Source organism: Buteo buteo, chromosome 22 (assembly GCF_964188355.1).
Source record: "Buteo buteo chromosome 22, bButBut1.hap1.1, whole genome shotgun sequence".
NCBI lineage: Eukaryota > Metazoa > Chordata > Aves > Accipitriformes > Accipitridae > Buteo > Buteo buteo.
In genome coordinates, this window is record NC_134192.1 from 90635 (window position 1) to 111578 (window position 20944).

General features: G+C 57.9%; 2 protein-coding genes across 9 annotated transcripts in view; both read right to left on the reverse strand.

Annotated features, from left to right (window-relative positions):
- The window catches only part of HDAC8 (histone deacetylase 8), a 45879-nt gene extending 43993 nt beyond the window's left edge, over nt 1-1886 (reverse strand). The window contains exon 1 of the mRNA XM_075053661.1: nt 1764-1886. The gene's annotated coding sequence lies outside the window, so the exon portion shown is untranslated. The remainder of the gene's footprint in view (nt 1-1763) is intronic.
- Nucleotides 1138-20465, reverse strand: PHKA1 (phosphorylase kinase regulatory subunit alpha 1). Of its 8 annotated transcripts, XM_075053651.1 has the most exons (34): nt 20298-20465; nt 19959-20117; nt 19388-19435; nt 18666-18834; nt 18209-18291; nt 17920-18000; nt 17376-17474; nt 17116-17262; nt 16741-16794; nt 15402-15524; nt 15193-15288; nt 14399-14506; nt 14118-14196; nt 13549-13683; nt 12363-12472; nt 11557-11701; nt 10520-10598; nt 9917-10092; nt 7900-8076; nt 7414-7508; nt 7070-7209; nt 6770-6926; nt 6532-6611; nt 6253-6331; nt 6037-6166; nt 5557-5658; nt 5035-5147; nt 4651-4689; nt 3503-3547; nt 3086-3256; nt 2506-2559; nt 2164-2364; nt 1764-1891; nt 1138-1262 (listed from the first exon to the last, which is right to left on the reverse strand). In XM_075053651.1, exons 1-34 carry the CDS (start codon nt 20373-20375, stop codon nt 1217-1219), a joined length of 3726 nt encoding a protein of 1241 aa, XP_074909752.1. In that variant the 5' UTR covers nt 20376-20465; the 3' UTR covers nt 1138-1216. The 8 variants fall into 8 exon arrangements, 4 of the variants coding, with proteins under 4 accessions (XP_074909752.1, XP_074909754.1, XP_074909751.1 ...); XM_075053653.1 differs by lacking the exon at nt 1138-1262 and having other exon boundaries at nt 1710-1891; nt 10013-10092; XM_075053650.1 differs by lacking the exon at nt 1138-1262 and having other exon boundaries at nt 1710-1891.
- Nucleotides 20466-20944: the final 479 nt, after the last annotated feature.

A 20944-nucleotide genomic window follows, 5' to 3' on the forward strand; every position in this document is an offset into this window, starting at 1 on the left:
AGCCCAGAAAGCCAAATGTATCCTGGGCTGCATCAAAAGAAGCGTGGCCAGTAAGTCAAGGGAGGTGATTCTTGCCCTCTACTCCACTCTGGTGAGACCCCCATCTGGAGTACTGTGTCCAGCTCTGGGGTCCCCAGTATAAGAAAGACATGGACCTGTTGGAGCAGGTCCAGAGGAGGGCCACAAATATGATCAGAGGGCTGGAACACCTCTCCTGTGAGGAAAGGCTGAGAGACTTGGGGTTGTTCAGCCTGAAGAGAAGGCTCCACAGGGAGCCCTTATTGCAGCCTTTCAATACTTAAAGGGGGCTTATAAGAAAGATGGGGACAAACTTTTTAGCAGGGCCTGTTGTGATAGGACAAGGGGTAATGGTTTTAAACTAGAAGAGGGTAGATTCAGACTAGACCTTAAACTAGAAGAGGGTAGATTCAGACTAGACTAGGAAGAAATTTTTTTACAATGAGGGTGGTGAAACACTGGCACAGATTGCCCAGAGAGGTGGTAGATGCCCCAATCCCTGGAAACATTTAAGGTCACGCTGGACAGGGCTCTGAACAACCTGATCTAGTTGAAGCTGTCCCTGCTCATTGCAGAGGGGTTGTACTAGATGACATTTAAAAGGTCCCTTCCAACCTAAATTATTCTATGATTCTATGACTCTATAGCCCCACTCACCCCACCACTTTGTGGTGTGTGTGTGCCTGATCCCCATCAGTCCAACCGCTCTGGGGTTTGACCTGCAGGATAGAGCAGAGCTGGGACCAAGTCTAAAGTTACCACCCCTCTCCTGTGCAAGGCTGTGGGAGCTGGGACAGAGGCCAGAGCTGCGTGTTAAGCGGACATCTGTGATGGCATAGCTAATGCTGAGCCAAGCAGGCAGCTCAGAGCTGCTTCACAGGGCACGTATGAACTTGGGAACCTGAGACTTAGCCATTAGCAACACGGCCAGGGACAGAGCAGACGGCATAGAGGGGCTGCCACCAGCATCCCCCAGCCAGCCAGAAGCCCTGTCCTCACAGCTTGGTGGTAACAGGGATCTGTTACCACCTTGGGATACTCCTGGCTCCCACAGCCTACCCAGCTCCACACACTTGAAGGGGGCATGATGGGCCACCTACCTCCAAGCAGCACAGCTGTGGCTGGGTTGGACTTTTGATTTTGAGTGTGCTGGGAGAGAGGCTCAGGCAGCATCCCCTATTCCTCTAAGGCTTTTCCATCAGCAGCAGGAAGAGCAAGAATGCCAGCCTACACTAGTATAAATCCTGCAAGTTTGGAATGAAAAGCAGCACAGAACAGGTTAAAACCCTTGAATCTGCTGGAGACAGGGAGAACGTGAGCTCGCCAGGGAACGCTGCAGTGCTGAGCACACACACTTGGTGAGGGGGGCCCTTTCCATCTCCCTCAAACACAGGCCCCTCCAGGGGTGAAGGCCCAGGAGGAGCCGTGCAGGCAGATACTTCTAACACAAGCAGGCTTCAAAGCTCAGCCTTCCCCTGCTAGCCCTTGCTCCACAGTCTGCACACAGGCACAGGTCAGCTTAGCACGTGTGCGTCCTGCAGAGCTCCTCAGGAGAGCTGCTCACCCACTGAGAGGACAGGACTGGGAGGAGAGATGGCCATGCAGGCTGCCTGCAAACTAGCCTAATGCCCATCTTTAAAAAGCTGTATGAAACAACCCTCCCATGGCATCTGCAGCCTGGGGAGAGGAGCTGCGAGAGCTACTGCATGGAGCAGCCATCAGCGGGCAGGAAGTCGTACACGTACATGGCCGCCGACTTGGACAGGTAGGTCATGGTGCCAAACCGACCACTTGGTGCGCTGTCATACAGCAGGCTGCAGATGCCTGTCGTGGGATCCCTCTCCAGCATGTGGTCGTCAGCACCCAGGGCTTTCTGGATTTTGGACAGGAAAGGAGAAAGGCAGCATTAGGAACAAGGGCAGCCCCCTCACCAGCTTCCACCCCAAGCATCTTCCTTTGCACTCACAGCATGACACATCGATGGTGAGCAGTGGGAAGAGGACACTACATCTTTGCTGTGCCCCATGAACACAATGGGGACAACAGGCAGGACCCTCCAGCTGGGTGAACCCTTTGTAGGTGTGGGGAACACAGCCAGCAGCCCTGGGTGCAGGCTGTGACCCCTGCATGAGGCCTGGCCCCTACCTGTTCCTCATAGAAGAGGTCATTAGCTGTGTGCAAGATCTTTTCCACAGCTATGACGCCGCCAATGGTGTGCACCTCCATATCCACCAGCATAGTGAGCACTAAGATAGCCTCTACCAGCAACTGCCTGTACTCTGGCTGGGGCACACGGTTGAGGACTGACTCCACATGCACAGCAAACTTAATTTCCCCTGGGGTCATCTGTGAGGAGGGAGAAAGAAATGCACTTAAAGCACCATATCGCCAGCACAAGTCCTGAGCTATGCTGGGCACTTGGCCAGGGCAACCCAGCACCCAGCCCCAACCCACCTGCCCTGTTTCCCCTTCACATAAACCGCCTACCTCTCTGGTTGTTGAAGAGGGGAGAATAAAGCCCTCCACAGAAAGGCCATGGCACTGCAGAACAAGAAGGACAGACCATGGTTATGACCTGGAGAAGCACTGTACTAAGACATGTAGGTCCAGCCCACCAACTCGCTCCCACTTGAGCAGTACATGCTGCCCATGCAACCCAGCTCCACCTCCTGACGCTTTGCACAGCACCACTCTGCATCAGCCAGAGCCTTCCTGCACACAGCACAGGGCTCTGCTCTCTGGCTTACCATGCTGAGGACGAGTTATGCCTGGAGCTGCTTCAGCTGTGGCTCCAGCCCTGCCCCTGCCTGGCTAATGTATAAAGCACCTTAGCAGACCTAGCCCTGCTCTGCAAGGGTCAGCACAGTATGAGGTAGGTCCTGCATGCCTACAAGGAAGCTCCAGGTCTTCCCCAGCTTTCCACAGCCAGCTGCAGGCTTTGTCCATGAAGCACGTATCTACACAAGATGGGAGACCAGCCCCGGGTGCCTAAGTCCCCCTGGCAAGGCTGGTGCCTGGGACCACAGGCTCACATGCATGGAGAAAGCCAGCCAGAAGTCCAGCTCACCTTCTGTAGGACCTTCCAGACATTCTGGTAGAAGCCCACAGGGACACGGTTGAGGGCCCCATCCAGCCGCCGTCTCCGCTGCCACTGGCCATGTCGGCTGTCCTTACTGCCCTGGTCTTCCAGCATTCTTGAAAAGGAGCCCTTGCCCAGCAGCTCTGCATGCCCAGTGGACTGGGCAGACAAAACAAGGACCACAGAGACTGCTGCAAAGTTAAATACCCCACAAGAATGTAGCCCACTGCTGCCCAAGAGTTTGTGCTCACCCAGCCTGGTTCCCAGGGCAGAGCTGTCACCCCCTGCCCCCAGCAAAGCCCACCCTGCAGCCCCGGCTCCCTGCAGCACCCCCCAGAGCACAGCTCCTTTCTGCAGCCACAAACAGGACAGACCCCATGCATGCAGCCAACAAATGCAGGTTACCAGAGAGGACTTCAAGTCAGTGTCTCCGGACTGCAAACTGAGGGGCTGAAGGAGAAAGGGAGAGACAAAAATCAGACTGTGCCAGAGCAGGGCAGCCATCATGGCAAGCAGAGCAGCAGCAGCATGGACCAAGCTTAGATCACAGGGCAGTTATCCCAGGGGCTGTGGTTAGCTGGAGACTGAGAGGTAGTTTTGAAAGGCGAGCTGCGGAAACTCTCACGTTAGCACCAGAGGGGAAGGACTGCGCCAGGGCACAGAGCAGTTGCAGGACCCTCACATACTGGTGCTGCAGCAGCAGCGGGCTTGTGCAGGCTGGCACGCAGCAGCAGGGCTGCTACCGCTCTGTTGGCTACTAGCATGGGCAGGGGTTTAGTCTCAGGCAGACTGGAGGGCCAGCAGCAAGGTCACTGCCCATGGACAACCCTCCTCGCCACATACATGGTCTCTCTGCGATGCCAGTTTCACACTGCAGCAGGCTGGCCATAAACCTGCTGCATCAGCCTGGTCCCCGCATGTCCTGTCTCTGAGGATGGGACCTCTCCTAGAGCTCAGGACTCCTCCTAGACACAAGCCAGGCACCAGAGGAGGTCCTTGTCATCTGTAGCTGGACAGGAGCCTCTTCCCCCAGAGAAGAAATAGCTGGGGAGGCTACACACAGGATCTAGTGATCACCAGCGAACTGCCTGGCAGGGCCACTGCTGGTCATGGCACTGAAAACATCATGCCATCCTGCTCAGCCAGCTTTTGTGGGTATAATGGAATCTATTCAGCCATAGCAGCTACAGAGCAAAGCTCTCAGCTGGCCATAATGCTAATACACCCATGGCTTAGAGAAGCCTTCCTCCCTGCCAGTCCAAACACAGCAGGTCCCACTCAAAGGGAAGCTCCCTGAAGGCTGTAGAGCAGTGCCAGCCCTGGGCCCCCATGTTAAACCAAGCCAACCTCTTCCCAAGGAGCCAGCCTCCTTTTCCCATCCTGAACAGAGCAACCCTGAGCCTGCCGAGAGGGGAAGCCAGCTCAGTGCTGCAGCAGCTGACTCAGCGGGTCTGTTTAGGAAAGCTCATGAACTCATGCATGCTTGGAAGCTGCCCTGGTGCATGGCGTGAGGGATAAAAGCTGAGGCTGCAGGAGGACCAGGGTGGCTTCACCTTACTCCCAGTCAGAGACTGCCTACGTTTATCCAATTGCTGCAAGAGAAGAAGGAAATGAAGTTTCTGCTGCTGCAAGAGGCCCACCAGGACACCAGCCATGCCTAGGACACCATGTGGTCCTCCCCGCCACTACACCTTCTCAAGCACCCCTGTGCTCCCTCTGTACTGCACTGTCAGAGCAACCCCCACCCCCACCAACAGATTTAGCCCAATTCTCCCCCCCGGACAGGACTGGAGCCAAAATGAGCTCCTGGAAGCAGCTGTAAGCTCTCTGCAGCTCCGGAGTGAGCGAGCTCCTGCTCTCCTGTCAATCCTACCTGTCCTGTAGCTGCTTGTCACCCACAAAACCTGGCAGAGGCAGCCTGCACCACCTGCCCTTACCTGTTTGATCTCACTTTTCAGCCTGACGATGCCAGCACGCTCAGGCTTGGTAGCCCCAACAGCCCCCACCTCACAGATGGAGATAGTGGTGACCGACGAGTCGACTGATCGCACTGGAGGGGAATAGAGGTCTAGAGTGGGTACCATGGCTCAAGGCACAGATATCTCACTGATGCTCAGGTGCTGGTACCTCTGCACACTTCTGCCCTCTATCCCAGCCAGCACCAGAGATCCATGAGCACAGCACAGGACTGCTTCAATTCAGGCCTGACTGGGCCAAGTGCTGAACTAAGCAAAGGCCCAATGGCCCCAGGACTGGGGCTTGATCCCCAGAAATCAGCTCAGCACCACCGTGAAGAGCACAGCTTCTCACTGGACCACTGCAGTGCAGAAGCAGCTGTGCTGAACATGCAGGAGGACAGCGACATCCCCCACAGGTGGGAACACCTGGAGCTGGCCATGCTCTGCACCAGGACGCAGATTTGCCCAGAGATTCTCTCACAGCCCTGCTGAGAGACTCACCGCTCCTTTCCACCCCAAACTCCTTGCCAGAGAGGATGTGGTAGAGGAGGTTCTTCATGTCTGATGGGCTGAGATTCATCAGGTTCTCAGTGGCTTCTCCAGCTGGAGAGAACAGAGTGGGATGTTGTACCCTGCTTCACAGCCCCCCCGGGACATTTCTACCCTGCACCCCATACTGTTAGCAGGGGAAAGCACTGGTACAGGAGCTCATCCTCCAAAGACGTACACTAACTCCAGGTGTTGCCTACAACAGAGGCTCTTCCCCATACCAGCCCAACACATGCCTGAATAGAGACTGCAGTGAAATCACCCGCTTGTGCTGCCCGAGAACAGCCCAGTTGCAGACCCCAGCACTTTCATGCAGGGTCTTGTCCTGGCGCTGAGCTGCCTGTTTTTAACAGCGCTTCTCCTTCCTGGCTGACAGTGCCCCAAGCCCCACAACACCCACGCCAGCCAGGGTGCCGTCCCCACCACACGTACCCGAGCAGCGCAGGGAGTGCGCCAGCTCCGTTGCCATCACCTGGATGATGAGCCCGATGCGGATGCGGAACATCTCAGCAAAGAGCGTGGGCTGTGTGCGCATGCACATGGCCAAGTACACCATGATCTCCTGGAGGGGAAGAGGCAGATCACCCCACTGTCACTCACCAGGGCAGACACCCAGCTGTGAGGTCCCCTGCTGCCCTGGCCCCTCACCTGGGTGAGGATGGACACACTGAGGTTCTTCTCACTGGCTTCATCAATGAGGCAAACAAGCTCCTCGTAGGGGATCGGGCTGGGGAGGGAACAAATGGCAGGGCAGGTGAGAGGCAGCAGAGTGAGCCCTGCATCTCTCCTGGTCTGTACAGCCCAGAGAGGAGAGATACAGGCTGGACACAGCCACCCAGAACTGTTCCTGCCCATGGACTCCAGAGCAGCAGGCTCACATCCAGCCCCAGCCCAGCATGCATGGGGAGGGAGAGGTGCCACACTCACGCAGAGATAGTCTTCTCACGTGGCTCCGGGGGCAGCCCGACTGTCAAGTGCTTCTGGTGAGACAGAAGGTCAGTGCAGGCCTGGGGACAGAAAGAGTCACCCCAGGCATCAGCAGCAGCTCAGGGTTTGGGACCTCAGCATGAGGCAGAGCTGACGCAGCCACAGTTCGCCTGCCCACACTTGCTGCCTCTTCCTCTACAGACCTCAGCCTGCTGAAGGCCGACTGCCCGGTTATTACCTCGTCCAGAGCTTCCACCTTCTTTTTGAGGATGCCAGAGATGTAGCGGATCAGGGCCCACTGGCGTGTGTCCCCCACCCGCATGTACAGCTCAGTGAGGAGCTCCTTGACGGTTGGGCCAGGCTCGCTGTCAAGCCCCGTGTGCCACTCGGGCCCCCTGTAGGAGACGTCAGGTTATAGCCAGCAATTTGCCCTGCGGCAGCTCCATGGCAGCCCCCAGGCTTTGTGGGTCAGGACACCTGCACGGCTGCGCCATCTCTCTCTGCTCAGTGAGCAAGCACGACTTGGAACTCATCGTACTTGAGGATGTGGAGCATGTAGAGGATGTCCGCTTGCTCCTGCAGGGTGGGGCAGATGCGCAGCTGGTCCACCAGTGCCTTGCAGTCCACGTTGCCATCCTCATCGCGGGGCAGGTTCATCTCTGCGTGGAGTGCATGGCTCTGGGGGAAGGGAGACCCATGCTCCTGGTTAGCACCGCTAGCACCCCACACCAAGTGTGGTCTGGTTAAGGAGCCAAGGCCATTCACCCATGGATATTGCCCCTTGCCAAACACCAAGCCTTCCCCATGCAGCCCCACAAGGACACTCTGGCTCCAGCTGAAAGGATGGCACTGCTCAGCCAGTCCGGGAGGGACAGGGCTCACCTTGCCATCCATGTCATGCTGGTGGGGTGAACTCAGCAGCTTGACTGACTGCTGGGATGCCTGGAAGATCTTGCTGGGGACATACATCCCAACATCTAAAAGAAAGCCAAGGTTGGTGCAGACACTTCTCAGCCCCAACTACTGCTGTGCCCCAAACCACCTCACATCTAACACTCTGCTCCCCCAGCAGCCCCTGCGGAGAAGTCGGCTGTGGGAGAAGCAGTCCCTGCCCACCCAGTTAGAGGAACACCATGGGGAGCTGCCATCCCTTATCGTTCAGCAGTTTCCACGAGGACCGCACAGGCACCAACTCCAAGATACTCCATGGCCACCAGGATAGACATAATGTGCCTTTGTCCAGGCACATTATGGCTTGCTCTGCAGTCCATGGAGGCCCCAGCATTGCACAGCTGGGAAAGCTCCCAAAGCACCTCAGCCTCACCCCTGGCCTTGAGTGAAGGTGCTGAGGGTGCTGGAGTTACTCACTCTGGACATGAAGGTCCTTGGCCTTGGACGCCAGGGACATGAGGTCACGGGTGGTGTGGACAGCAGCCCGGAAGCGGCTCAGCCCTCCCCGCTGGGCGGTGGGAGGAAGGTTCGACTGGGGAACTGTGCGCTGCAGCAGGTGGTCCAAGTACTGAGCAACCTCGTCATACGTGTCCGCTGGAAGGCGAGGCAGAAGAGGGAGGGTTCAGCTGCTTTGTGCCGGGGCACCCCCAGGCCCCAGAGAGCTCCCCAGCTGTGCCTCAGCAAGGGCAAAGCTCTGCTGGCTGCACAAAGTGACAATGCGAGGCTAGTGCCAGCAGCCGGGCTCACAAAGCACAGCAGCTGTGGCACCCCTGTTCCTGCACTGCTCTGCTGCATGGGACACTGGCTGCTAGCTGGGGCCAAAGTGAGGCCCCTCTGAGTCCCACCTGGACTACGGAAGCAACGGGGCTGTAGTGTGTGTCTGGTTCAAGCCTGTGCAAGGACAGCAGAGTCTGCTCAAACCCCATGGTGAAACCCTCATGCTCTTTCCCTCCAGGGAAGTAAGAGTCACAGCCAGGGACAGCCTGTCCAAGCAGTGACTGCTTATGAGCACCCCAGCGCAGCAAGGGCCTCAGCATGGGAGCAAGGCAGGGTGGGTTTTGCAACAGTTATTTCTAATTAAAAATTACCAATTATTTCTAATTAGGAGTTACAGCTCCTGCCTTGCTCTTTGCCCAGCCTCCAGCAGGAGGGGGATGCCCCGGGGGGGGAGATGCCCCATGCCAAGGCAATGCAATACAAAGCAGAGCTGTCAATGCACTTCCAGCCAGTGGGTCAGGGCAAAGCCTTGCCACTCTCCAGCTGGCAGACAAGCTCTGTGGTATGTGCCCCAGGAGGTGAGCTGCAGACTGTATCCGAGGCCGACAGCATGGCATCCCTTTTCCACTCCTGCTGGGGATGCCTTGTGCCAGCACCTGAAGGCTTAGCTGGAGGAGTCCCCCAGACATCAGGCTTGAGAACATCATCCTGCCTGGCTGCAGCACCTGACCACAGGAAAAACTTAAAATTGAGCATCTTCTAGCTGCTGTAGAGAGGCCAGGCAGGCCCTGTCTCCCATTGGGGCTGGAGGGAAGCAGACACCTTGGAGAAGCCCAAGTGCAGCCTGCAAGGAGACTGCAGGCAAAGTGAGAGGAGGGCAAGAGAAATAAGTATTTGGAGTCACAGCAGCGCAAACATTGGCTACAGGAGCAGCAGCAGAGGCAGAGCAGACTGATGGGAAGGCTGGGAAGATGACCAACACTAGGTCACGCAGGAGGAGGACGTACCCAGGCCTGCTTGCAAGGGGAGCAGCAAAACTTGCACCCCACCATGGTCTCAGGACAAGGTGGGTCCATCACACTGTGACAGGCCAAGGCCCTCTCAGGCATCCTATCCACAGCAGCAAGGCCTCAATTTGGCAGCCACTGGAGCAGCTCTGCCCAATGAGGATCAAAGGCTTCAGGAAAACAACAGAGATTGTTTAGGGACGTGGTGGCTCTTCCCCACTGTCTCGGGCACTGTATCATCACTTTCTGCGCCGACACTTGTGCACTAAAGATCCTCAGCCAAATCTCCCGAGCAGAGGCAGGTTGCGGACCTTTTATCTCTTCCCCATGCAACAGTCTACAAAGGTCACAGCAGCTCATTCCAGAGCGTCCTCCGTGCTCTTCATGTCCACTTCCACCAGCCTCAGCCCCACCTGGCTGTGAAATCCCTCTCGTGAGGGGGCTTCAACAGCTGCATCAATTTACCCAGTCCCACCCCACTGGTGTCACCATGAGCATCACCCAGATAAGGTTAATTGATGGAGGGTCAGATGGGAACAGACACAGTGAAAACCTAATTGATGGAGGGTCAGATGGGAACAGACACAGTGAAAACCCAAGTGTATGAAGAACACAGTGGCAGATGCTGGCAGGGAAGTTGAGTGTTACGGGTTTACAGGTGAGTTTCGCATTTGCCACGCCACAGCAGCGACTGGCCTGTTCCCCCTTACCATCCTCTGCTATCTGCAAGCCATGCAGCCACTCCTCGGCGTCTAGCTCCTCAAAGCTGTCAATGCTGAGCTCATAACTCTTGGCAAAGACCTTACCCTCTGGCCCAGGGTCCATAAAGCTGAGATGCGTTCGGCACGACGTTGTCAGGAACTCCGACAACTTACCCGTCTGGATCCTGGGCGAGAGGAGGGGAGGTCACACAGAGAGGAAGGTGGAGGCAATACCCTTGGCTTTGCCTCCTGAATCCAGGGCAGGCCCTTTGGCAGGGAGACACACTCGCCCAGGAGCATACACATGCCCCAGTGCCTGCTTTAGCTGCCTGCAACTCCTCCAGCCACAGGTAGGCATGGAAGGGCTGCCCCAAAGCTATTAGAAGGATCCTGCAGCAATGGGTTTAATGGCATGAAGAGATATCTCCTCTCTTGCACCTGCTCTGTTGGGACTGTAGCCCCAGGGTGCACTTACAGCCTAGCACACCCCAATGTATCCTCCACAGCTTGTTCCCCAACAGCCAATGCTCAGGCCTAGCAGGTACCCTCATAACCAGGCTCTTGGAGGCCACCAGCCCTCTCCCCTCCTGCACCCCAGGAAGCTGTGCTCACCTTGCGCCACCGAAATACCCGTCCTGCAGCTTCCGCAGCATTGCCAGCACCGTGGGGTGCACGCTGCTGCCCGTTTCATCTGTTGGGGACCAAGATACAGGCAGTCAGGCTCTCCCGTTCAAACAGGCTCCCAGAAGGTAACACAGGGTCAGGTGGGCATTCAAACATATAAAGCACCATGGCATCAGCCAGACCCTTTCCTTTGGCATGCACAGCCAGGCTGTTGTACCAAAAGCACCACCCAAAAAGGGAAATTCAGGACTGTCCAGGCTGGATTCCATGAAAGCCAGCCCAAGACACGCTTCAGGCTCCCGGGATTTCACCTTGGACTGAAGCTGACAGTACCAGACAGCAGCACCCAAACAGCCCCCTGCTCTGTCCCTGCCTTTCACAGAAGGCATCGGAGGGGGTGCTGCTGTCAGCAGCAGAAGACACCACAGCAAAGGGCATGCTCAAAACACTAAGGGGATTTCAAGTACCAAGGAGAGCCAAGAAGGCCTGAAAGCAGAAGAGAGTCCCTTCCCTGCACCAAGCTCACAGGGAAGCTGTGAGCTGCTCGAGAGAAGCCAGTTTTGCTCTGTGCCATTGGACAGCTCTTTGCTCCTTCTGGTTTGCTGTCTTCCCCTCCCTGTTGTCTAGGAAAGCCTTTAGTAGGTGGTTACTCTTGGCAAAGAGTCAAGATGCAGGAAAAGCCCCAAAAACACTTTTACAGGGGGATTGGTTTTTTTGGTCTTGCTCCCCAAAGGCCTCCGAACAAGCCTGGCTGCCCAGCAACTGAATACCTCCATGCCAGCAAACATCCCTTGAGCTGCAGGCACTAGTGCTTGGCAGGCAGCCCACCTAGCTGCCAGAACAGCTGCCAACTCAGTGTGGCTCCTTTGAGCAGTAAGCTCTTTACAGGACACTATTGGCTATTCCAGCCCCACACTGTCCCCATTACTGAGACGGTCCCACATCTGCCCACCCCCTTCTTCCCACAGAGGCTGCTTCCCAGGGCTGCTCTAGCCAAACGCCTTGTGAGGCCAGAGGATCTATACCGAGCATGGTGTGGGAGATGGGGAAGGTGATGGTCGGCCGCCCAGTCATCCTCCAGCGGCTGCAGAGGTACGAGAGGTCTGTCCTCAGCATCTCCACAATCATCTTGTTGTCGAGAGCCAGGTAGAACTGCTGCTGGTCTATGAACTGCAGGGACAGCAGAAGATGTGAGTGGCCCTTCCTGCAGCCGCCAGGTCCCTTGGTGCCACCCACATCTTCCCACAGGTGCTCAGCCAGGCCAGCCTCACAGTGCACCCAGGGGAGATGCTCCTTTGCACTGACAGCTCATCCCACCTTACCTGGTAGGTGCCAGTACAGTCTAGCAAGGGACCCTCAAGCACCAGGGCAGCTACTGGCCACTAACTGTGAGGAGGTAACACCACAGCTCAGCAGCAGCATCACCCAGGCCTCACACAGACGGTCTGTTCTGTGCCTACCCCAAGTGAATATGCACTTTCCACAGTGCCAGGCTTGCAACACTGCTTGTCCCCGTACTATGCTGGACACAGAACAGAGTGATCCCTGTCCTGCCATCAACCTCCTCCTGGTGTCCTTGTCAGTGAGCAAAGAAATTTTCACCCAACACTGATCATCAGAAGGCTGAAACCATCTCCTAGCACGCACACAGCCAGGACCACTAACTCTGTTGCTTCCCTTGATGGAGCTGGGGCTGCTCCGCTCTCCCAGGCTGTTCAGAGGGTGTTAGGCCACCCCTGAGAACAACTTGAGTGCTCAGCCAGTGGAGAAACCTCCTGCCCAGTTCCAGATCGTATGACAGCTGGGAATGAGCCCATGCAATGCCACCTACCTGCGGGGTAAAGGTAAAGATGTTCTTCCTGATGTTGTAGAGCTTGGAGGTCCCAAGGACACCCATGTGCCGATAGGGCCGACCTGTCAGGCACATCTGCTTGTTGCGGCCTAGCAGGGGGGGCAGAAGGAGGACTTTTTAGTGCAAGCCTTCTCACAAAAGCAGATGCAGCAGCAGAGACAGGCCTCTGTGCTACCAGCCAGCAGGAGAAGGCTGGTTTGTGGTTGGAGTGCCCCAGGACCCTGTGTTGAGCTGGCACAGCTCTAAGGGATGGTGATGCTCTGTCCCCCAGCCCTGCCCAGGGGGCTAGAGACACCCAGGACATGCCCAGGGACTCTTGCTGAAACAGGGACATACAGCCTGTCCTGACCTTTGCAACAAAGACCTCCAGGTCTTTGGGGATGTCAGAAGCTGGGGCAGGGCCAGGGGTACCCACCTGCACAGGGCTGGCCCCCCAAAGCTGACAGCTCTATCAGCATTCTCATTGCTCCTGGATTACTCCCAGGAGCCCAGGATGGTACAGCAGCAGCATCGCCCCTTGGTCATGTCAGCCCTGGCAGCTGCCGGGTTGCTCCCCTGTCCCCTTTGCCCATGTCACACTTGGCCTTTTGGTGGCTTAAATTAGCCCGTGCGTGCAGCCTAGGGGGGATCAGGTTTCCCCTTTGGCCCAGGCTGGGTCTCCAGCTCCTGCGCAAGCCCCATGCCCGAGGGACTGCAGCATGCAGAGCTCTGAGCGCACCCTCCTCTCACTCAGCCCTGCCAACCCTCCAACAACAGCCATCCCACCTGAGCTACAGGCTCCCTCAGCCAGGGACTGCCAAGAGACCCTTCTCTGGGATCCAGCTTGCCACCCCAATTGAGATCTGGGTACAGGAACAAAAGCAGGCTCCTGCCCACACCAAGTCCATCCTGTATACATCCGAGCCTGTGCCTGTCCCTGGAGTGACTGTGCAACTACAATGCCAAAACTTTATCCCTTTCAGAATCACCCTGAATAGCGCTGCCTGCCACCCCAGTTCCCCTTGGGTAGGAGTAGCTTTACCGGCCCCGGAATGGGTGGCAGAGCCCTCATCAGCCGGCCAGAGAGCAGCAGGGCAGGACATCAGCATCTATGAGCAGGAGTGCCGGAGGATGGGATAGACCCTTCTGCACCCCCTTTGCTACAGCAGCCAGGAGCCCAGCTCACCCAGCCGGGCGTAGATGTGGCTAAGGATGCGAGCAGGCTGCACTCTGATGGGATAGACATCTGCCACAGTCTCCACGTCGATGTCCTCCTTCCTCAGGGCTGCCTTGATCCCCTCCGTCTCTGCCAGGATGCACACTGCGGAGGGAGGACAGGCTCAGTGTGGCAGGGGCACGGGGGTGTGACAGGATTGCGCCTGGCCTTTGGGGACACATACAAGGTGCCACGTCATGTAGAGGCAGCTGTCTGGGGTCCCTCTGTGAACCAGTTCCCACTGCAGAGGTCTGTCTTGCTCCTCGTAACACTTTCTACACCCAAGCCTTCCCTGCTGAGTGGCAGGAGGACAAGATAGTTTTCAGCCTCTGCAGAGGAGTCTGTAGCAGGTGATATTTCCCTGAGGCAATGCAGGTGGAGTGGAAGGACTTGCAGCCCATCTTATACCCACTTTGCCCAGGCTGAGATCTGGCTGCACCAGCAGCCACCCAGCAAGCAGAGCCACCCCCGTGAATTCTGCATGGGCAGAGTCCCCAGGCCTGCCAGGCACAGGGGTGGGACCAGTCCCTTTCCCTCACCTTGGACCACCACATCAGGCTTGGGGACAGTTGCAAACCGGCGGTTGAGGGGATCTATTTCACCAGGAGCTAGAAACCCCTGAGGAGAAAGAGGTATGAGGAAATGAACATTTAACGGGCAGGACAGAATGGGTGATGCCTATGGACACCCACCTTTAAGAAGTCCTGGGGGATAGAGGTGACAACTTCCCCATGGTAGCTGGCTCAGGGTGGCAGCATTTGCCCTTTCAGAGCTCAGATCCTGGTCCCACAGCCCTCCCCAGCACCATGGGTGACCATACCTCAGCCATTAGGCAGCCCAGGATGTAGAGGGACTGCCCCCACATGAGCGGCAGCTTGCCCATGGGTATCCTGTCCACAGTGTGGGGGTTCCTGTACTCCTCATCCACCTGGAAGACAAGCCAGGAGGTCAGGTAGGGATCCCCAGACATGGGATGCTGAAGGAAGCATCATCATTGCATTTTGAAGTCCAGCAGTTTAAGGCTTAAAAAAAAAGCCTACGAAAGCATTTGTCACAGAGGGTCCAAAACATCCTGGCTACATTCCTCCCTTCTTCTCATGATTGCCCCAGGCGTCAGACAACAGATCAGCTGCTCAGACCGAGTTTGGGTTCCCAACATGGGCCATCCCACAGGAATGACTGACATGCCCCAGGAGCACCGGGTCAATGCTCTTGGATGCTGGTGAAGAGAGCATCTCTCCTGTACCACCTGGGCACCAGGAGGCTGTTGCTCTCAGCTCAGGCCCACACAAACACCCTCGCCACTGAATGGGAGCTCAGCACAACCTCCTCCGCCCAGGTCTGTGTGTCCTGAGCTCTCAGAGGACTCAGACTCCAGGCTAGCAGCCTGTCAACAAAGCACCCTTGTGTATGGGGGCAAGAAACACTTGGGGGGAAAAAAAGCAGTTTATTTATCCAACATGGTTTTATCACAGCTCCAAGCCACACTTTTTTTTCACATGGGGTTTCCATGCACTACATGTGCTGCTTTACTAACAATTTGGGTTAATAAGCAGTTAAAACCTAATTGGTAATGAGACATTCCTGCTCCCACCGTAGCTCAGGACTGCTCACCTTATCCGGTGGGACACTGTACAGCTCTGGCACCAGGCGCAACCCATTCTTCCCCTTGATGAGAACCCCCTCAAGGGCTTCCCGGTACTCCTGCACCTGAGAAGAGAGGACAGGGGATCTGACCCTGGTCATGGCTCCCTGCATCCTTCCCCCACATGCCTTCCTTGCTAGGGACTTCCTTCTAGCCCAGCAGGTCCTGCCTCCCTTACCTGTTCCATGTTTCCGCTGAAAATCCCATCAATGATCAAGTATGCCCAGAAGAGAGGCCACTCACACTCGATGTTCTCAAACAGCTTCAGCTCAGCAGGTTCATAGTAGAGGCGGTTGGGGTCCTGCAGGGAGGGCATGACAGCAAGGCAGGTGGTGGGTGGCAGGTCCCCTCAAACTGACAGGGGTCCTACTCCCCCCAAGACCCCAGCTTCAAACACCCTCCCAGTCCTCCTCTGCAGATGATGACCGAGACAGAGCTGAAAAGCAGTTTCATCTCCAGGCTGCGTCCTTCCCATCAGACAACCTCTCCCAAGCCCCCTGCACTGATGCCAAAGGGACTGAAGCCTTCCTGGGCAAAGGGAGCCTATCCAGTCCCCAGGAGAGCACCCCAGAGCCTTGTACAACAGCATAACAGCCCCCTTGCTGCTCCCAAACTCCTATTTGACTCCAGCCAGCTGCAGTGCCACTGCAGGCAACGCTGCCCTTCCCACGCCTCGCAACTCCCCAGAAGTAATCTGCGGCTTTGCACATTGGCAAAGCTCATGAGCACTGGGAAAGTTAGACTGGAGATGCTGCTGGTCTTCTCTGGCTCTGGAGAGATGCAGCCACACATGCTGCCTATTATGGCCAGGTCTGAAGAGGCACAACAGAGGAGGAGCATTTAGAGGCACTCGTGCCCAAAGAAGCCCCATCAGCTGGTGATGATTGAAGAGCTTCCAAGTACCATTTCCTGGTTCTGTGGTTATCAAATGTGACTGTTGCTTATAAAATTTTCCTGGTTTTCCTCCCCAGAGCAGCAGAAGAAAGTCTCTACTCGCTCCGCTGAGAGCCAAGTGTGGCAGCACACAAGCTGCCTGCTGTCCCAGCAGAGGGAGAAGCAGCTTTGTGCCCTCCAGTGCTACCGCAGAGCCAAGGCCATCAGGGAGGAGCACTGCATGGTTGTCTCCACAGGCCTCTGGCCCTCACTCAGGGCTTGTGCAGCCCTGGGAGAGCTGGGGAAAGAGCCCACCTTGGCAGGGCTCCCACACAGGGCATTGGTCCCATCTTTCCCAGCCTAAGAGATACACACCACCACCAGGTCCCAAGATGCAGGCAGAGCCAGCTTCTGTCCATCTGCTATGGGCATGGGTGGGATGTACCACCTCCGCAATAGGCTGTGGCATTTTGGGAAGCCTTGCCCGGACCCATAACACTGCCTGGGGCTACTCAGGGCTCTCATCTTCCCAGTGCTCCTCACCACAGCCTTTGCACTGCAGCCAGGCGGGCTGCAAACACAGCCCAGGGCAGCTGCTGCTTGGCAGTCAAGTTCTGGCAGGTGGCAGGGCCGAGGACACTTACCTCTTTGGGGGTTCTGTATCCATCCCGGAGGAAGCGGCAACAGCCATAGCGCCCCTGGAAGGCGGGGAAAGAGGTGCTGAGTAGGGGGTACAGCATGAAATTCCTTCAAACTTCAATGCAGAAGCATGGCAGGGGGTTTCTTCCAGCCAAATACCCTCTCACTCGCTCACCTAGTGCTCAGGCACCATGATCACAGCTTAGGGCCACAATACACAGGACTGTTTCTTTGCAGACCTCTGTCACAGGTCACAGAGACTGGGAGAGGGCATGCCCCAGTACCCCCTCCCAAAGCACATTTTTGGGGAGAAAAGGGCTACAACACTTTGGACTGCAGCCATCTCCTGAGAAGGGCAAGACAAGGGCAGAGCCGCTTACCTGCAGCTTTGTGATGATCTCGTGCTTGGTGATTTCTACCAGCTCGCTGTCCTCCACAGCGAATGCTGGGTAGGAAATGACAGAGAGCACGCTGGCGTCCACCTCCTTGGATGTGGAGGCCCTGGGCAGCATCGAGTGGAGGATGGACTAGGCGAAGGGGAAGGAGGGGTGGTTAGATTGCCAGGCTGGGCATTGCTCACACCGCAACCCAGCAGGTCACAGTTCACCCTGCAATGGTGTAACACCTGTGCGGGTCTCACCTGGCAGTGCTGCACCTCATCCGACAGCACCCGTATCACTGACTGCGGGCCTCCCTTTGCTCCAAAGAGATCCAGCTCATCCAGTGCCTCCAGGGCAGCCTGCAAGCAGGGCAAGACCCAAAGCAGCAAGTCCTCCACCACGTTGCTCATCTGTAAGAGCTCTTACCCTATGCCAGCCCCGCTGTGTAACACACTGCCCAAATTTAAACAAACTTAAACCCTTCTGTGGCTGCAGAGCACCCCTGGGCAGAACGTGACCACATCTCCAAAGCCAAAGGTAGCCAGACATCAGCAGAGCCCTGGACATTTCTGCCACACACTCCAATTAATTTCTCATTCCCAGTTCAGACAAAACTCAGGCAAGAGGGACACAGTTTTATCCCAGCACACGGGGAAAAGGGTATTCCTCCCCAGGAACCTATCACTGTATGGGCCATGGGGCATTGAGCCTCAACAGTTCAACATGGCCAGCCTTCCCTGTAAAAAAGCAGCACAGGGCCACTGGTGCTCCCTGGCACCCACCCAGCACCTCTCCCCGGCTCACCTTGGCCATGCCGATGGAGCTAGCATTCAACTCAGTGATGCCCTGGTTCGTCTTGTCCCCGCGCTCCCATATCCCAAAGTCCTGCACAGAGGCAGCAGCACATTGGAGCAGGCAGCATTTCACTGCACACCCAGAAAGCCTTCAAATCCCACCCATTGGTGGTGCTCCCAGCAGGCTCTGTGGGACTCTGCCCGCTGCAGCTCAGGAGGGACCCACAGCTGCCCCTATACACCATCCCACCACCTGCACCCCCAGGACACGCTCCCCTTCCCCAGCACGGGCTACCCACCGCAGTTTTGTAGGCTGCTTCAATGTAGAACACAAGGTTCTGGATAAAGTTGACTTCATCCAGGCTGTGAATTATGTGGAGGCCTGAAACAGGGGGAGGAATTCACATTAATCACTCCTAGCCCACAGGCGTCCCTAGGAAGGGGCTGCAGTCACCCAGGCCAGACCCCTCCTCCTCAGTGCACGTCTGTCCCACAGGAGCCACGTCCTGGCTGGCTCCCATCCCCACTTCCACCCCACTATGGCAGCTCTGGGTCTTCAGGCAAATGGGGGCTCTTAGAGAGACAACACTGAGGGGCCCAAATCCACCTCAGGTGCTGTGAGAGTAAGAAAACAGTGAGGTCAGGGAGGCCATTGCAGCAGCTTGGCACCCAGGAAGCTGCACCCAAACTGAGAACATGGAGAGCCCTGGAGATCAGCATGCTCAAAGCTGCAATAGCATCTCCCAACAGCATCACCTGAGGCTGTCATTTGTGCCAGCATGAGCAGGTAGAGCGAGGTGGCATCCATCTGTAGGTGACCCCACTCGTGGTCCCCCACCACGGTGGCACAGGTGTGGGTGTTGTACTTAGCATGCAGGCAGTCCCTGGTGCTCCGGCTGTACTTGAACGCCTCCACCTTGTCCACCTTGAGAAGGGCAAGGAGATACAGAGGTTCATCAAACTCTGTCTCCAGAGAGGTCTGGCAGGCCCAGAGCCAAGGGCTGCCCCATGCTGTCAGCCCAGCATGTGGAGCTGTGCCCGGCAGGGCAGAAATCCTACAGCCCCTGGTCCGAGCCCCTCCACGCACCAAGGCAGTGAGTGCAGGCTCACATGCCGCCCCAGTGCGGGGCTGCAGCCACGGAGGGCCCACAGCCACAGTTGCACCATGTGGAGAGAAAAGGGTCCCCCCAAACACCCTCAGGGAGAAGAGCTGTGGAGTCCCAGCGCCAGCCAGGCCACAAGACAGGGAGCAGCTGGCAAAGCCTCCACTGGCCACCAGCCCACAGCACTGGGACTTCCATCACACCAGGGACAGATGCCAAGTCAGAGCTTATTTCAAGACTTGCTGGAAGGGGACCTTCCCTCTGCTTGTCAGGGAAGGCTGGCAAGACCCAGCACAGCTGAGACTGACAGTCTTTGTGGCAGAGCTAGGCTTTGAGGAGACCACCCGACTCTCAGAGGCGCTCTCCAGCCCCTACCTGTCTCATCATGCACTGGAGCAGCCCCCGCATCAGCTTCACCACGCTCTGCAGGAACAAGGAAAACAGCCTCGTTAATCCCCATACAGCCAGGAGAAACCCTGACTCAGGATCAGCTGGCTGCTGACCTTTGCAGGGCTCCAGTGTCTGTAATCAGAGCCCCTGCTCACATTTCCATGGTCCCTTCTCCCTAGGCAACAGCAGAAGGAAGCAAGGTTTCTTGGCCTGCCAGCAAGGCCAAGCTGCTGTGCTGTGCAGGGGGAGGGAGGGTACGGCTGCAGGACGCAGCTCCCCAGCCCCTGGGAGAAGGGCTGCGTCTCCAGATCACTCGGGAGCCAGAGAGCCGGACCCTCCGGCTGGGTTCCGGCGTGCTCTGGGAGGAGCGGGCTCTGACATCCCTTCCTACTGCCCCCCCACGCCCGAGGACAGCCCTGTCTCCATTCTCACTGCACAGCCTCCAGTGGCCTTTTGGCCCCAGAGCTGGGCCGTGCCAAAAGCAAACCAGCCAGGAGGTGACAGCCGGCTCCCGGGTCCCACTGGCCAGGCCCCCCTGCCGCCGGCTCCCTCCTACCTGCTCCAGCTCGTAGGCCTTGGCCTTGTCCTCGTCGCGGTCAGCATTCTTGCGGTAGGCCAGGCCCAGTCCCCAGACGGCCAGGATGCCGTAGACGTTGTCCCGGACCCAGGCATCCTGGTGGTCGGCGCTGGCGGGGAGCAGGCCCGTCACCGCGTCCTGCGGAGGGGGGACACACCGAGGGGCCGCGGCCCCCTTTCCCAGTTAACTCCGCCTGGCCCGGCCCGCAGGGTCCGGTGACGGCTCCCCAGGCCCAGGGGCCGGCGGGACGCACCGGGGCTCCGCGGCGAGGCGGATTCCGGTCCCTCCCCCCGCCCGCCACTCCGGCAGGCCCCGCACCTGGTGCCGGAGGATGGTCTGCTGCACCAGGCGCCCGTAGCCGTCCAGCCGCACACCCGAGTTGCTCCGGCTGCGCATGGCGGCGGGACCAGGTGGACGCGGCGGGCACCGGCAATAAGCGGAGCGGAGCGGAGCGGCCCGGCCCGGCCCGCCTCGGCCCGCCCCGCCCCGGCTCGGCCCGCCCCGCCCCGCCCCGGGTCCCGGCAGCGCCCCCGCCCCGCCCCGCCCCGGCCCGCGGCGCCGTCCGCTCCCTGCCCCTGCAGCGCTGCCCCGAGCACCGCGGCGGCTCCGGATCAGCCTCCGCGCCCGCGGTGCCCCGGGCTTTCTGGCGGCGGCGGCGGCGGCAGTCCCGCCGCGCGGGGCGCTCACTACCGAGCGGGCAGGACGCACCGCCATGGCGGCCCCGTGAGGGGTCGGGGGTGAGGACGGCGGGCGGCTCCCCCTGCCGGCCGGAGGCCGCGCAGAGCTGCGGGCGGGGACAGGGTCACGTGCGCGGGTGTACACGGGGACACGGGTACCGGCGTGCACCGATGGACGGACACACGGACACACGGACACGGGTACCGGCGTGCACCGATGGACGGACACACGGACACACGGACACGGGTACCGGCGTGCACCGATGGACGGACACACGGACACGGGTA

Excerpts from the sequence above, each read along its gene's own strand:
- PHKA1 (XM_075053651.1), bottom strand. The coding sequence starts at position 20,375 with ATGCGCAGCCGGAGCAACTCGGGTGTGCGGCTGGACGGCTACGGGCGC. Across the intron at positions 17,263-17,375 it reads ATGAGGTGCAGCACTGCCAG|TCCATCCTCCACTCGATGCT; the intron begins GTGAGACCCGCA and ends CCCTTCGCCTAG. Across the intron at positions 15,525-16,740 it reads GATACAGAACCCCCAAAGAG|GACCCCAACCGCCTCTACTA; the intron begins GTAAGTGTCCTC and ends CCCTCCCTGCAG.